This window comes from Balearica regulorum, chromosome 7 (genome assembly GCF_011004875.1).
Source record: "Balearica regulorum gibbericeps isolate bBalReg1 chromosome 7, bBalReg1.pri, whole genome shotgun sequence".
NCBI classification, from domain to species: domain Eukaryota; kingdom Metazoa; phylum Chordata; class Aves; order Gruiformes; family Gruidae; genus Balearica; species Balearica regulorum.
This window is the reverse complement of record NC_046190.1, coordinates 32,921,561-32,935,039: the sequence shown is the minus strand read 5'-3', so window position 1 is coordinate 32,935,039 and position 13,479 is coordinate 32,921,561. Positions and strand designations below refer to the sequence as shown.

The 13,479-nt window shown below is 38.9% G+C and overlaps 1 protein-coding gene across 2 annotated transcripts in view; it reads left to right on the top strand.

The window, feature by feature from the left end:
* CCDC6 (coiled-coil domain containing 6) overlaps positions 1-13,479 on the top strand; it is a 53,022-nt gene that overhangs the window by 11,870 nt on the left and 27,673 nt on the right. For both annotated transcript variants that reach the window (XR_012836392.1, XM_075758803.1), the window contains exon 2: positions 12,301-12,450. Coding sequence is in view for 1 of the 2 variants with exons in the window: in XM_075758803.1 (XP_075614918.1) it covers positions 12,301-12,450 (150 nt within the window). In the remaining variant the exon portion in view is untranslated. The remainder of the gene's footprint in view (positions 1-12,300; positions 12,451-13,479) is intronic.

Genomic DNA, 13,479 nt, shown 5'->3' with positions numbered 1-13,479 from the left:
GCAGCAGCCTGGGGACATCCAGAAGGGAACATCTCAAGTAACACTTCTTCAGTCAAGTCTTTCTGTCTGACTGAAGAGGTGTCTTAGTTTTAATTAGGTGGACCGTTATCATCCCACTTCAATGTATGGGATGAGAGAATGAAGTAAAAATGAAGGCAAGACATTTGAGGTGAACTATTCCACAGTAAAAAGGAAAGTGTCCAAGTAGGAAACTCCAAAGCACAAATTACAGATGTGCAGGTTTTACATCTCTCTCTCTGTGGGGTGCAAGGACTCCTCGATGAAAGCTAAAGCCAATTGTGTACAGAAACATTGAAGCAATTTTTAATCCTGACACTTGAGTGTGTAATTTTTCAAACTTTTCAGTTAAAATACAGACATTGTAGGCTAATTGTTGTTTATAGGAACAGTCGTTTCAGCTTCTGAGTCCTCTACCCCTTCATTTCTTCCGTTGCAGCAGTTTTGTTCCTGGACAAGAAGTTATTCCCTCAGCTCATCGACTGGTACTCTAATTGATGGAGAAACTTTTAGGATAAGGCCTTTTCTTGCCATCTCAGCTCTGAATTGGACTTTGTTGGAAAATTCATCTTCTGTGCATTAATATTACACACAATCTGTTTTTCAGTTTGGGCTAGACTTAGTGAGGTAGATGAGTATCTCTTCAGCTGTGCTGTAAATTGACACAGCCTAGCAGTGTCTCAGCTATCTGTAAACTTCTTCTTCAGATGTTTTAATTATTTAAACTGCCTAAAAATGTTTCTGCTTACTACTGTAAAGCTAAGCTCTTTTTAGTTCCTTTATTGGTGTTGATGCTAGTCATAATTAAAACTCCTACCACATATATAAATAGTTCCCACGATGATACACTTCAGTCCTGAATAAAAGTATAGATGTTTCTTAACGAGTCAGACATGATAAACTCAACCATATTAATGGGCTGTAGTATGAAGTTATGCCTTACAGTTTAATTTCTACTTTCAAGAGAGGATGTTGGAAGGTTTTTGTTGTTTTTGTTGTTTTTTTCTAGTGGTGGGATTTCCACTTTGTTTCCCTTCACTTTCAAATAAACAGCAAACGCAGTTACTATGAATTTTGCAAAATGTAGCATTTTTTAATCACCATTTTTCCAAGAGCTTTAAACAGTATGGGTTTTTTACATCTATTAAAAATGAAGAGTAGAAATTTTGTCCTGGCTAGTGTTGCCAGGAATTCATTCATTAGGCAAAAGCTCTGTCCTCACAGACCTTGGAATCCTGGTTGGGTCATGAGGAGGGACACCTCCAGAGTCCTTTTGTGAGAGTAAATTTCACCTGAGGTGTAGATCTGCAAAACCCTCCCTTTTCTCTGAAAACTGAGCTGTGTAACTGGAAGTCCTTGCTCCGTGGGTGGAAAGATGAGTAGGCATTTCCTAAAAATCTCTCTGTGTTAGACCTACTTCTCCATTTCTGTATGGGGTAAATATTCAGTGATGATTTTATTCCCTCCACATCCTGCAAACCTCTGTAGAGATCAGAGACAGCAGGTACAGAGCAAGTGAAGTGTTTTTTCATATTCCTTGTCATATTTTCAGACATTAAATTGATAGACTTGTCTCTTGTCTTGAAAGTCTGAAAAGAGATTGTTCTTCAGAGTACTGTGGTATGTACTGTAAGATGACCAAATGGTGGAGAAGGAAGAAACAAAATATTACTTCACTCACTGAGTCCTAGGAAGGATAACTAGAAACACTTGTTTGCTGTGATGGAGTTAGAGCTAATGTGTCTTGGCGGTGCGCTTCACACCCACCCACACGCACCCCATCAGCCATAACCAACAGTGGAGGTTATGATGGCTGCATCCGGCTTCCGCTGGACTTTGGGGGATGGATGGCAACATGGTAGCCAAGGGCTGCTTGGAACAGTGACCTAGGCATCTTGCTGGTATGCAAATATGACTGTAAGTTCAATCATTTTACTCTATAAATAGTGCACAGCCCAGCGCCCTCTGAGCTCCCCTGCGCGGCAGTGGGCTGCAGTCCAGGATCTCCCCTTGAGTAGGGATGCCTCTCAAGGTTACTGCTTGAGGTTGAGAGATTCCTTGCTGCAACAGATTCTTGGCAAGTGACTAATGGCATGCTAAACTTTGAAGTCTTAGCTAAATGATATAAAGGGTTGATTGTGCAAATGTAATCCTTTAGACGTAAACTGTTGATCAAGTCTGGGAGTAAGATTGGATCCAGCTGCACCTAGACTCGTCTCTGAGAAGGAGTTTTAGAAAGCAAGGGCGTCCTTTCTGAACCTCATGACTCAATGGGAGGGTCTCCCTGGCAGTTTTGTCTGATGCTGTCCTCTGTGCAGTAAATAATCAAGTGTACCTTACCATCTAATCTTGTTAAACCACTGTTGCATTTACTATCAAACTTTGTCAAATAGCTGTTTTATAGCAATAAACATATTGTTACTTTTTTCTTGCGAGTGAAGCGTGTGACTCCATCCATGACAGCAGTGCTGTGTCTACTTTGTGAATGTGTTGGTTTGGAACAAGGTATGATTATAATCAATAATAAGCTTTGTCTGCAGCACTTGTGGATCACTGAGAAAGTGTTTCTCTAGAAAGCCAATGTATGTAAGAGGAAATTAGGGGAGATTTTCAAAGGAGTGCTCTTAAAAGGATAGTTACATTGTGTGACTCAGGGCACCTTGCTAGTGTGGCGAAAAACACTGCCATCCCTAATGATTATTTAAGGTGTATTTAAACTAGTCATTTAAAACAAACAAACAAAACCCAACAACAACAAAAAGATTTTTAAGAAAGTGAATCAACAAATTACATGGTGAGCATCTCGTGCTATAGTCTGGAAACCCCAGAACTGGATTTTTATATAGTGGTCCGACCTAGTTTTAATAAATTTAAAGGCAGGCTGGTTGATCGATGTAGACATACCACAGGTTATGCACACCTGAAAGGAGAATCTACAAGTCCTGAAGGCCACTTGGATCTAGAAGAGAAGGATGATGATTACACAGGGTATTTGAGCTCAGGACGCAGTGTAGAAGTGAGGAAACTTGGAGTCTTCTGCCAGGGAACAGGGAGGGTTGCTGATACCTGTGGCATGCCAGTGGCACCGTGTGCAGGATGCCATGCAGCAGTGGTCTGACCTTCTACCTGGAAAAGCTGGGTGTAACAGAGTTATACTTTGACTCTTATTATATATTCTGATGAAGGAAAAAACAAGTGTTTTGTATTTGCATACTTGCAATGATTTACCTGAGCTACATAAAGCCAAGCAGGATTTTCATGAAGATTATTTGAGGGGGTGACTATTAAATCTCTGCTCCCTGCTTTTGTTTGTGCTCTTTTGCCTTTGAATAGGGAAACAATTGTGACAGCAAAGCTGCTTTTAACAATACTTTGCTGTGGTTGCGTTTTTAGCAGAAGTTTGTTATTTTAAAACACAGCTCAGTGCCTGTTAGCACCAACAAATGTACCACTGGGAACAGAAGCTGTGTAGTAAATTAGTCACCTAATAGCCTATTCTTCTACTGAATCCTTTGCTTTTCCTGCTCTGAAACTTTGGAAGTGTGCAATATTGAGTTTGCTAATTGGTCAGTCCAGCAAAGTGTATTTTATAGTTAATGAAACAGGCTAAAAAGTGTTTAAAATATGTTAGTTTAAGAAGCGTATATGCATTAGAATATGATATTACGGAATAATTTGAACTGATTTGCTGCAGTACTACATTTCTTGTAAGCTCTAGTATTGAGTGGTGGTGTTGCTGAGATTTAAGCTGTTGTTGATTACTGGTTTCTAAATAGCACGACACAACCAGATTACATTAAACTTGAGTATTTTAGATGCAATTCAAACAAAACCACAGCATTTTAAAGGGATGGTAATTCTAATGATCATGCAGGGCGTGGAAAATAAATTTAAAACAAAACAGTATATGCCACAATAGTAGCTATAAGCAATTTGATATCTTTTTTCTATCTTTATGTTCAGAAACATGCACATTCAAAAATTCAGGCAAACTAAACATAAAACTACAAACTTGGTTATGTGTATATGTGCATCCTTTTTATGTTTTTCAGTAACTTTTATGCTGAGGTTGAACAAAAGCAAAACCTGTTCCATGTGCTTCTGTATTCTATTTGTTTTACACTTATTGATTAACTAGCAAACTATTTACAGTACAAAAATTCACCAGTAAACTAGCAGTGTCACTGGCAGTCTGAGCGTAAAGCAGCACCCTCTTTCAAGTAGTCATTGGTGAACCATTAATGCAGGGATGTATTGCAAACTTCAGTTCAGTGTTTGATGTGACAATGTGATTTTATTTTCCATTTTCGCTGTCTTTGTCAAAGTAAAGCTTCAGTTAGTCGGGTACAAACTCACAAAAATGGGGAAGACCCTAGCAAAAAGCAGACGTACCTTCTGCTGGAGCGGTGTTGCCTGACCTTTGTGCTGGGAACGGTCACTTGTCTCTGCTGGGCTGAGAGGGGAGCTGTGTAATATGGCCCCATCCTTACTGCCTTCCTGGCCGTGTTTGCACATGCGGTCATCGTGGTCCTTCTGAGGAACATTCAACATAAGTGTATTTTTAAGAAGTATTTTGTTTGTACGCAGTTAACTTGAGGACGTAGGTGAGTTGGGCTTGTTGCTTGTATATGCTGTACTCATTTTACACAAGCATTGGAAATCTATTGCTACTGAAAACACAAGAAGTGCAGGAAATGTACGCTTCGTGTGCAGTGATGAAATGGAGAAACAGCTTCATGAAATAGAGCGGTTTGGAAAGGTCTGTGAGCTAGATTTAATTTTCCTGCTAGGTCATTCCTGCCTTGGCCTGTAACTTCTGTTGGCTCAGGTTACAGCTCTTGTGCGCTGGAAGCAGAAACTCCAGCCCTGATAACCGTCTGGGAGCTTGTTCTACATGATGATGTTTAAGTGACTGAAAAATAAGCGCTATAAAACATGTGTCTACTGAATAGTCAGTTTGTTAAGGTTCTAACGTTGAGCGCTCAGAATAGGAAATGTTTAAATGTAAGTTTGCCTCTACGTCCTTGCTGTCTTTCCTTTGTGGTGCTTTATTACCGTATACTCTTTAATTACATTGACTTGCATAACAGTGTATGGTCATTGGTTAAACTGCTAAGTAGAAGTTATTTGAGGGTTGATACATTTGTGGGGTTTTTTTTAGACCTGGTCTCAACATTTTCTTTGTCACAGTAGCTTTTTTTTAACGTGCTGCATTTTTGTTAACTATTTAAAGCTAGTGTTTTGATATAATAAAAACTCTTGAAGAGAGCATACTCTAATTTTTCATCTGTTTTGAAGAAAGACATTTAAATCATTTTTAATTATTTTAAATTAATTCAGGAATTGACTGTTAATTATGAATTTCATATAGCTGCTTATACCTTGTTTGTAATGAACCAAATGCATTAATTTTTATAAATATTTATGGTTTTGAAATGAGCGTGTTCTCATAACTTGCTTATTTCGTTTTCACCACTTGTGTGTTGTGCAAGACTCTTGCAGGTCAACATCAAAATGCAGAGAGAGCAGCTATTTTAAGTGTTTACACTTCTGAAGTGGAATGGAATTGCATACCATCAAACAATTTACTGCACTGCTGATGCTAAGAGATTATTTAGCGTGTACGAATACTACTGAACTTTTGTGTTTAGAAAGCTGGTCAATTCTGAGGGTTCTTTTAAAGTGCTATTCTTTGTGTGGCTTTCCAAACCACAAGATGTAGGCACCCATGTCTTGAACATAGCTGAATTTTTGAGAGAAGGTCTCGTAAGGCTGCATGAATGATGTCAAGCTGAAAACATCTGATCATGGTTAAAACTGACTTGGGAGAAAAATGTATGTCTTATGGCATTTGACTCAGGTTATTTCTGTAGTCAGTCTGTGGCCATTGCAGATTCATATGGCAATGTGCTGGATCACTTGGTAGCGTTGAGTGAAAAACTTGCTGTGACTGGAGTTAGAGTACGAATGTTGTGACAGAAGCATTTTGACATGTCCAGCCAAAACCTAATTGACCTTTTAAAAGGGAGGGTATTGGCGGGATGAAAGGGAGAGAATTTCCAACTCTAAATGGACATTAAAAGGAACTCTATTTTAACACATGAAATAATTGCTTATCATACAGATACTCCTTTATTATTGTAAGAAAAACCAGTTATCTTTTTTTTCCTCTTACAGCAGAACTCATCTACTGATTAGCTGAAATGTATAGGAATTGTGTTTTGAGACAGTTCTGCATGTGGTTTTAATGTTAAATGATAGTTAATATTTAGAGTAGTTGAAGTTATCAGGCTGAGGTTCAATACTGATTTTTATTTTTTTTTCTTCTGAGTGTGTTTTGGAAATAACATCTGGTAAGACTGTAAGGTGTGGGTTTTTTTGTTGTTTTGGGCTTGTTTGTTTGTTTTAAACAAACAAAAACCTTTCCTCCTTATCTACCAAGTTTATGTTAAAAAAAAAAAAAAAAGCCCAACAGCTTGAGGTTCTGAAGGAAACATACCAAGGTATTACTGCTTGTTGTTTGCAAACGTATGGGGCTTCTAGGAGATACTGTATATCCAAAGATAAAAATGCACGGTTTTGTTACTTGTGTAACTCTTACTCCTGAAAATGTGTCTTAAAGGAAAATGAAAAAAAAAATTAAAAAGAAAAAAAGTAAAAAAGTACTTTCATGTCAGGACTGAGGAAGTGACCCTGGGGGTTGCTGTAGATTAAACAGGAAATCACACTACAAATTGAACCCAAGACTTGAATTCCAGCTCACCACTTTAACCACAAGTGCATTCACTCTCTTTGCAGATGGGCCACTCACCTGGAAAAAGTATCTTTACTTGGTGGGAAAGCTGTGCCCACGTCATACTGGGACTTCAGTGGAACTTCCTTGTCCTTCAGCCCTTCCAGATAGAAGTGTGCTGCTGGGCAGTCACGATAGTTGGCAGTAGTGTGAGCCTTTAATCTCTGAGTTACTGTTGACTTCTGCTTTTGAGAATTGGTTTTTCCTAGCAAGTTGTTTGTGGTGGTTCATGTTTCTCCTTGTCTGAAACACACATTGCGCGCAGTGTGGCTGTTTCAGGTGCAGCTGGAAGGTTTGTAGGAAAAAATAGCTCCAGCCTGGGAGAGCTGCAGTGTAAAAGTTCCTGCTGTAAGGGAACAGTATCAGCTCAATGGAATATTTATTGAGTTTGTAGACCAGTAATTTTCTGTACCGTTTTAAACTGGTGCCAGAAAGTATGGCCAGAGCAGTAACTTGCGTTAGTACTGCTAGAGGGGGAGTGTGTACTTCAGGAGAATTGGGAAACTTAGATTTTATTTTATGCAAGAACTGCATATGCTAAAATCATGCCATTGTGACTTTCTGCACTTCATGCCCTTTTTACCTCGTCATATTTTCTAGTAGGACTTTGGGAAAGGCTGCTTTCTGAAGTGACAGCTTTAGTTCAGAGTAACATGTGCAGCAACTGAGATCATCTGTTCCTGAAGCTGCCCCAACCTTTCAGTCTATATTCAGTAGCAAAGATTGAGTTTCTTGTGTACAGCAACGAGATTAAACTGCTCTTCAGCTCCATCTACAGGTTTATATTGTCCATAGGGTCCTGTCAACAGAAATTACACCGTGAAAAGATGGATGAATGGTAAAGAGGCCATGGTTGCCTTAAAGATGAAGGACCATCAAGAGTGGATTAGATCAAAACAGTGTGTGGTGGGCTGTTTCCAACAAGATCCCCTGAAGTCTAGCATCACCTCTCTTCTGGATGCTACAGGTGATGCTTTGTCAGCATGCAAGGCAGGCATGCTTGGCATTTGGCTTTCAGGTGTTTGAGTGTAGGTGACTGGACCAGTTTGTGAAACACTTGTTACTGAAACTGTGTCTGAAGTGAGAGCAGAAACTAAAATGCAAGAACTTGGTAATGTACTGGTATTGACTAAGGAGTAGTAGGTATTAATTGTGATTGTCGAACCTGCTTGCTTATTGTGCAGTCTCAGAAAAGGTTTGTGAAGCTTTTAGAAGAACTAACCGTGAGGGGCGGGGAGGGTGGGAGCGTAGAGAGCTGTGACTTTTAAATGTTTTTTATTTTATTTTTTTTTAATTTGACTCTGTTCAAGCCAATGCCTTATCGGAAATACTAGATTTTGCTGCTTCTTAAAATAGTGCCACTAGAGAGGTGTGGTTGAGGTATGGTCCTCAACCCACTGTAAGCAGAAGCTGCTGCATGTACTAGAAGCAAGAGGGCAGAGGGAAATCTAGCAGTGTGAACTTGGTCTGTGAAAGGTATATTTACAAGAAGAACTGAGAGCAGAAAAAGATTTTTAACACTAAACTTTTCACAGTTTATGCTAGTATATGCAGCATGTGGAAAAATAACTTTTAATGAGATTCACTTCCTAATATGATACTCAGTTACTATATAAAGTTTAGGAGAAATATGTTTCTTAATTCTTTTAAAACTGGCCCACTAGATTGTAAGCTCACAAGGACAGGTTTTTACAACACTTCACGCATCAGCTCTACTAGTGATGAGAATTTCATGTGCTACTGCAACAGAAGTGATGGAATTTTTCTTCCTAGAAAACATAAGAAGTTTTATGTGCGCAAGGTGCTTTCCCTCCCCCCTTCATTCTTGATTTCTTGCACAGTAACATGATAGACTTTGCCATTTATGGTCTTGACCACAATAATTACAGATTTTCCATAGTGGATGCGTCCATGAAATGCTCTGAGTTAGCTATACATGGAATTTTGAGACGCAGGAGACAGGGGGACATGACTGTGGTTATGTAGAAAATCTGTGGTGGAAGCAGATTACTTGTTTCAGGTTTCCAGAGATTGACTGATCAGGTGTTATCATTTTATACCCCTCGGTGCCTTAGCAATTTATTTTGTAATATGGTACACAGAACAGAGTGAATTGCTGTTACTGGTTTTGGGTGTTGAATGTGATATGAGTAATAGAGAAAAACCAAGGACTCTGTACCCTCATAGTAGATCTACTGTCTCTGATTTACATGCTCTGTTTCTCTTCTTTTTTTTTTTTTTCCCCCTGATGACATCAGAGCCTCTTTTCAAATGCAGATACTTAATAAAAAGGCAAATTATCCATATGGACACAGAATATATATGTGTCCAGAAAAATATTGCAGTAATAGAGTCTCTGTAGGAAATAGTATTAAAACCTGATTTTTTTAACGACTGTTTTACAACATCAGATTGATTATGGGCTAAATGAGTAACACATTTCAAGCTCTGAGGCATTATTAAGGTAAACACAAATGTTTTTTTTACTTAAGATAATTTAACTATCTCCAAGTAATGAGTAACAAGATGAAAGAAAAGTTTCAGAATGAAATTATGTGGACTTAGAAGAAATATTTTAAAGCATAATGTGCTTTTGTACCCAGTCTTAATAACTGTATGATCTTTTTTGACTAAAAAGTTTGTGTTGAAATTGTTGACTCTTGGGTAATTGAAGTGGACATTCGTTGTAATAAGATGTGTGGATATCTGGAACTTAGAGTTCATACTTAGATTTATAGGGTTCCTGTTGTTTGTTCTGTTGAGAAATACATTCTTTGTATCATGGAGGCAGATGTAATCATACTCAGCTTTTCCCTTTGAGCCAGTTGAATGCAGGCCGGTGTCCTGCATGGTGTAGACAGAGGGGGTTGTTGCAGAGCAGTTTAAACAGGTTTAAATTGTGGCTGTTCATTCTTAGTTTCCGCATGCCAGCACTCTGCCTGTGTGGTAAGCCAGTTTAGGAAACAGATCCAGGAAAGAAAAATGGGAGGAGGAAGGGAAAGGATTAGTTTTTTTGGGTGTCTCCTTCTGCCTGTGCTGGCCTGCCGCCTGGCTGCATGAGCACCCGTGCAAGCACAAAGGAGGGGCATTGATGTTTGGCTAGGAGTGGGCCGGGATCTTGGCAGCCTGTGTTCACGTTGGCCTAAGCATCCATCATTAATGTAACACCAGGATCTGGCTATGAAGTGTTGTGCAGCCTTGGTACTGTAATAGTGTGATTTTAGAGCTTTTGATTGGTGCAAAGCCTGAGCAAAACAAAGCTGTGGAAGTTAGAGATGAACAGAAATCAAAGTGGAAATACCCTGATTCTTTTCTTTTTTAGAACCAAGTGCTTTCTAATTTAATTTTAGGTAAGCTTGGTCTGTGTTACTGTCTTTACTGTCTGAACTGTTGAAAAGCATACACCAGTAGAAATCCTGTGTAGTGAAGGCAACGGAGGAGTTGGTTTTGGAACAGCATGCATGAATTTTAACAATTTGAGGACAATGAACCCTTGCAATTAGACTTGTTTACTCTGTTCCAAAATGTCTCTGAAGATGTAAGATTGTTACTAGCTGTAAGTAAAGCCACCTTTAGAATGTGATAGATGGTGTTATTGAGATCAGTTAGATTCCTTGAGGTTTTAAGCCTCTGAGATGTGAGCTGACAATTTAGCATTTCTTCAGAACTCTTGGACAAGTCTACATTGTCTTGATGTGACAAGTCATAATGCCAATGTTGAACGTGCTGGAGTAGCGGTTCTCTGCCATTGAGATGCACAAACATTAGAGAGGAGGTGCTGTGCAAGACCTAAGGTTTGTTTGGGTTTTTTTTCCAGATTGGGTTTGTGCCAGCTTTGCTGGTGACAGGGAGAAGGGGGCTGGTGGCAGATAGATAGTAGGAAGGGGCCAAGAAAAGAAAGCGATAGAGATGGGAGAAGACACAAGAAGGCAGAGATGAAGATGTGAAGAGAAGGACTTGATGGAAGGAGGACTCAACTGAGAAGTTTCCAAACCATCGATTTAGATTTTACGATACTGGTGATGTCACGAGGAAAATTTACAAGTGTCCTATTGTTTCACCAAATATAAATACGTTTATGTTTTTTACCTTCCACGCCTACAAGAAAAGTTACTTCATTTTTTATTGGACTACTAGGGAACATTATCATTCCAGTTAAAAGATCACTGAACGCAATGAAATCTTTTGAGCATTTTCCAGTGTACAGTATGTATAAAGATGCAGTTATTTTGCTGCATTTTGGGGCAGAAGATTATGGAAGCTAAACTTTCAGTAAAACTTTAGTTGTGCTTCTGTTTCAATTCTTAAATTTTCTACTGTCAAATTTTACTGAAATAAAACTTTACATATTGTAAGCTATAAGCTGGTATCATTTTGTTAGAATCGGGACAAATCACAAATCTACAGTTCAAGTGATGTGGATTTTATTACAGGGGATGAAAACACTCCACAGCACTACATTGTCTCATTTGGTAAAGTGGATGGCTTGGAAATTCTGTATTTCTGTCATTCTGTTGTTCTGGGCTCTGTTTGGACTGTGGAGTTAAGAGTTGGCTCTACCAATTTGTGGGTATGACCTTTCACTTGCTCATACGAAATACCCTGTGTGGCTTTTTAGAGCAGACTTCCAAAATGTAACTTCTGTGCTCCATGTATCAAGTTTCTAATACGTACATTAAAATAACATGCAAACATCTGAACTGTTGGGAATGTGAGGACGCAAGGTCTCTGTGGAGCAGTGCCTAGATGCTAGAGGAGATCTGAAACTGAGATTGTCTTCTCTAGTGACTCTTCATGGGGAAGATTTCCAGAGTAGCTCTACTCTTGTGAAATTTGGAAATCCTCAGGGTAAAGCTACCACATGGCATTTTTCAAAGTTGATGCTGTAGGTAGTGAAGTAACAGTTCTGAGAAGTAATGTAAGTATGTTTCCTGGGGTGGTGGTTGGGTAGAAATCCTCATGAGATGAGCCGTGCTGCCCATGGCTCAGAAGCAAAGGCATATCTGGGTGAAAGAATAAACGCATTTTTTGGCTCCTAGAAAGCAGTGCTGCAGTCTAAGGGATCTGGAAAGAAGGCACGGTGCTGAACGCAACAGTCTCAGAGCTGTCCTTCAGCTCGTAATGGACAACGATTAGAGAGGTGTTTGTATTTAGGAATAAAGTAGGTAAAAGGAGGTATCTGTGAATCAGTAATGCTTTTATAGAGTGTAAAAAGTTGGGGAGTTTGTGGGTTTGGCTTGGGGAGGCTACTTTAAAGCACCGATGTAGTTTCCCAAGTTGAAAGATGGGGAACAAAAAAGGAAGAAAGGTGCTATAATGTTAGAAAAGGGGATGGTAACAGGACTTAGATCCAACCTACTAGTCTCCAGGATGATGAACGAGGTTAAAAAAAAAGACATGGGGGACATTCAAAGGGGAATGGAATAATTGCCGCTTTTAACGTGGAAACTTACTCCCTTTTTTCTTAAAACTATGTTTTTACTTCACAGCAAGCAAGGGCAGAGCAGGAAGAGGAATTCATCAGTAATACTCTATTTAAGAAGATTCAAGCTCTGCAGAAAGAGAAAGAAACGCTTGCAGTAAACTATGAAAAGGAAGAGGAATTTCTCACTAATGAGCTCTCAAGAAAACTGATGCAGGTAATTGGTGCCTTTACTGATGTTTTCCCAGGAGCCTCAGGACTATCTGGTGGCTGAATTTTTTTGTTAGAGTGACTACAGTCATAGGGTTGTGGTCAGGTTGTAGCTGTTGTAAAGCTGACACTTGATAAAAGCAAAGTAGAAGTGATGTAGCCAGTTAAGTGTTTTTTTAATATGTTGCTTTAAAGGTTGCATCTGCAAACTCGTGGTGTTGACGACCTGAAAGTTTGCAAAGAAATGGATGTAGCTTAAAGTAAATATTAACTGTCTTACAAAAGAGAGATACTGATTAATTTAAAATGTTACTGAAACAGACACTTTTTTTCTGGAGTATTTGATATTTAACATGAGTCCTGAAATACTAAACTTTGTGTATGAGAATGTGCAGCAATGCTTGAAGGTGACTTCATTTGCGAGCTCATCCATACTTTTAACAAAACAGTTGCTTCTTTTGAATTAAAACATTCATCAGTTGGGTGCTAAAAGTAAAAAGTTGAAGATGCTCGGACAATTTATGGCAGAGAAACTTCTTTTCATTACCTAAGTTGCTAATTTTTTGAAAGTGGGTAAGTATTTGTTGAAGGTGTTGTACATGCTTGCCCTGTTCTGATAGATTTGCCTGAATACCTGCTTTTGGCCTCTGTAGGAGACAGGGTACTAAGTCAAGCGCATGTTTGGTGTGATCCACTATGGCTTTTATCGTGCCATTACTTATAAGTTTCGTCATGAAATACTAGTTGCTTTTAAAGAACCTAATTTGTATGTTGTAAGCATTTCCTATGTTCTGCAGCTGGAGACTTAAGGCGCGTTTAGCCTTGCAGTTAGGAAATGCACAGTTTGGAAACAACACTAGAGCTAACCCTGTCTGATGCTTTTGTTATTGAAAACTGGGACTTATATAACTTTGATGCCTATTACACGTAGTAAAGTATCAAGATAAAATATCCTCGACTTCGTATTACTATTTCCCCTTGCTGTTCTTGAGGACTGACAAGAATGTTTCTGAATAAGATATACATTTGCTTTCAA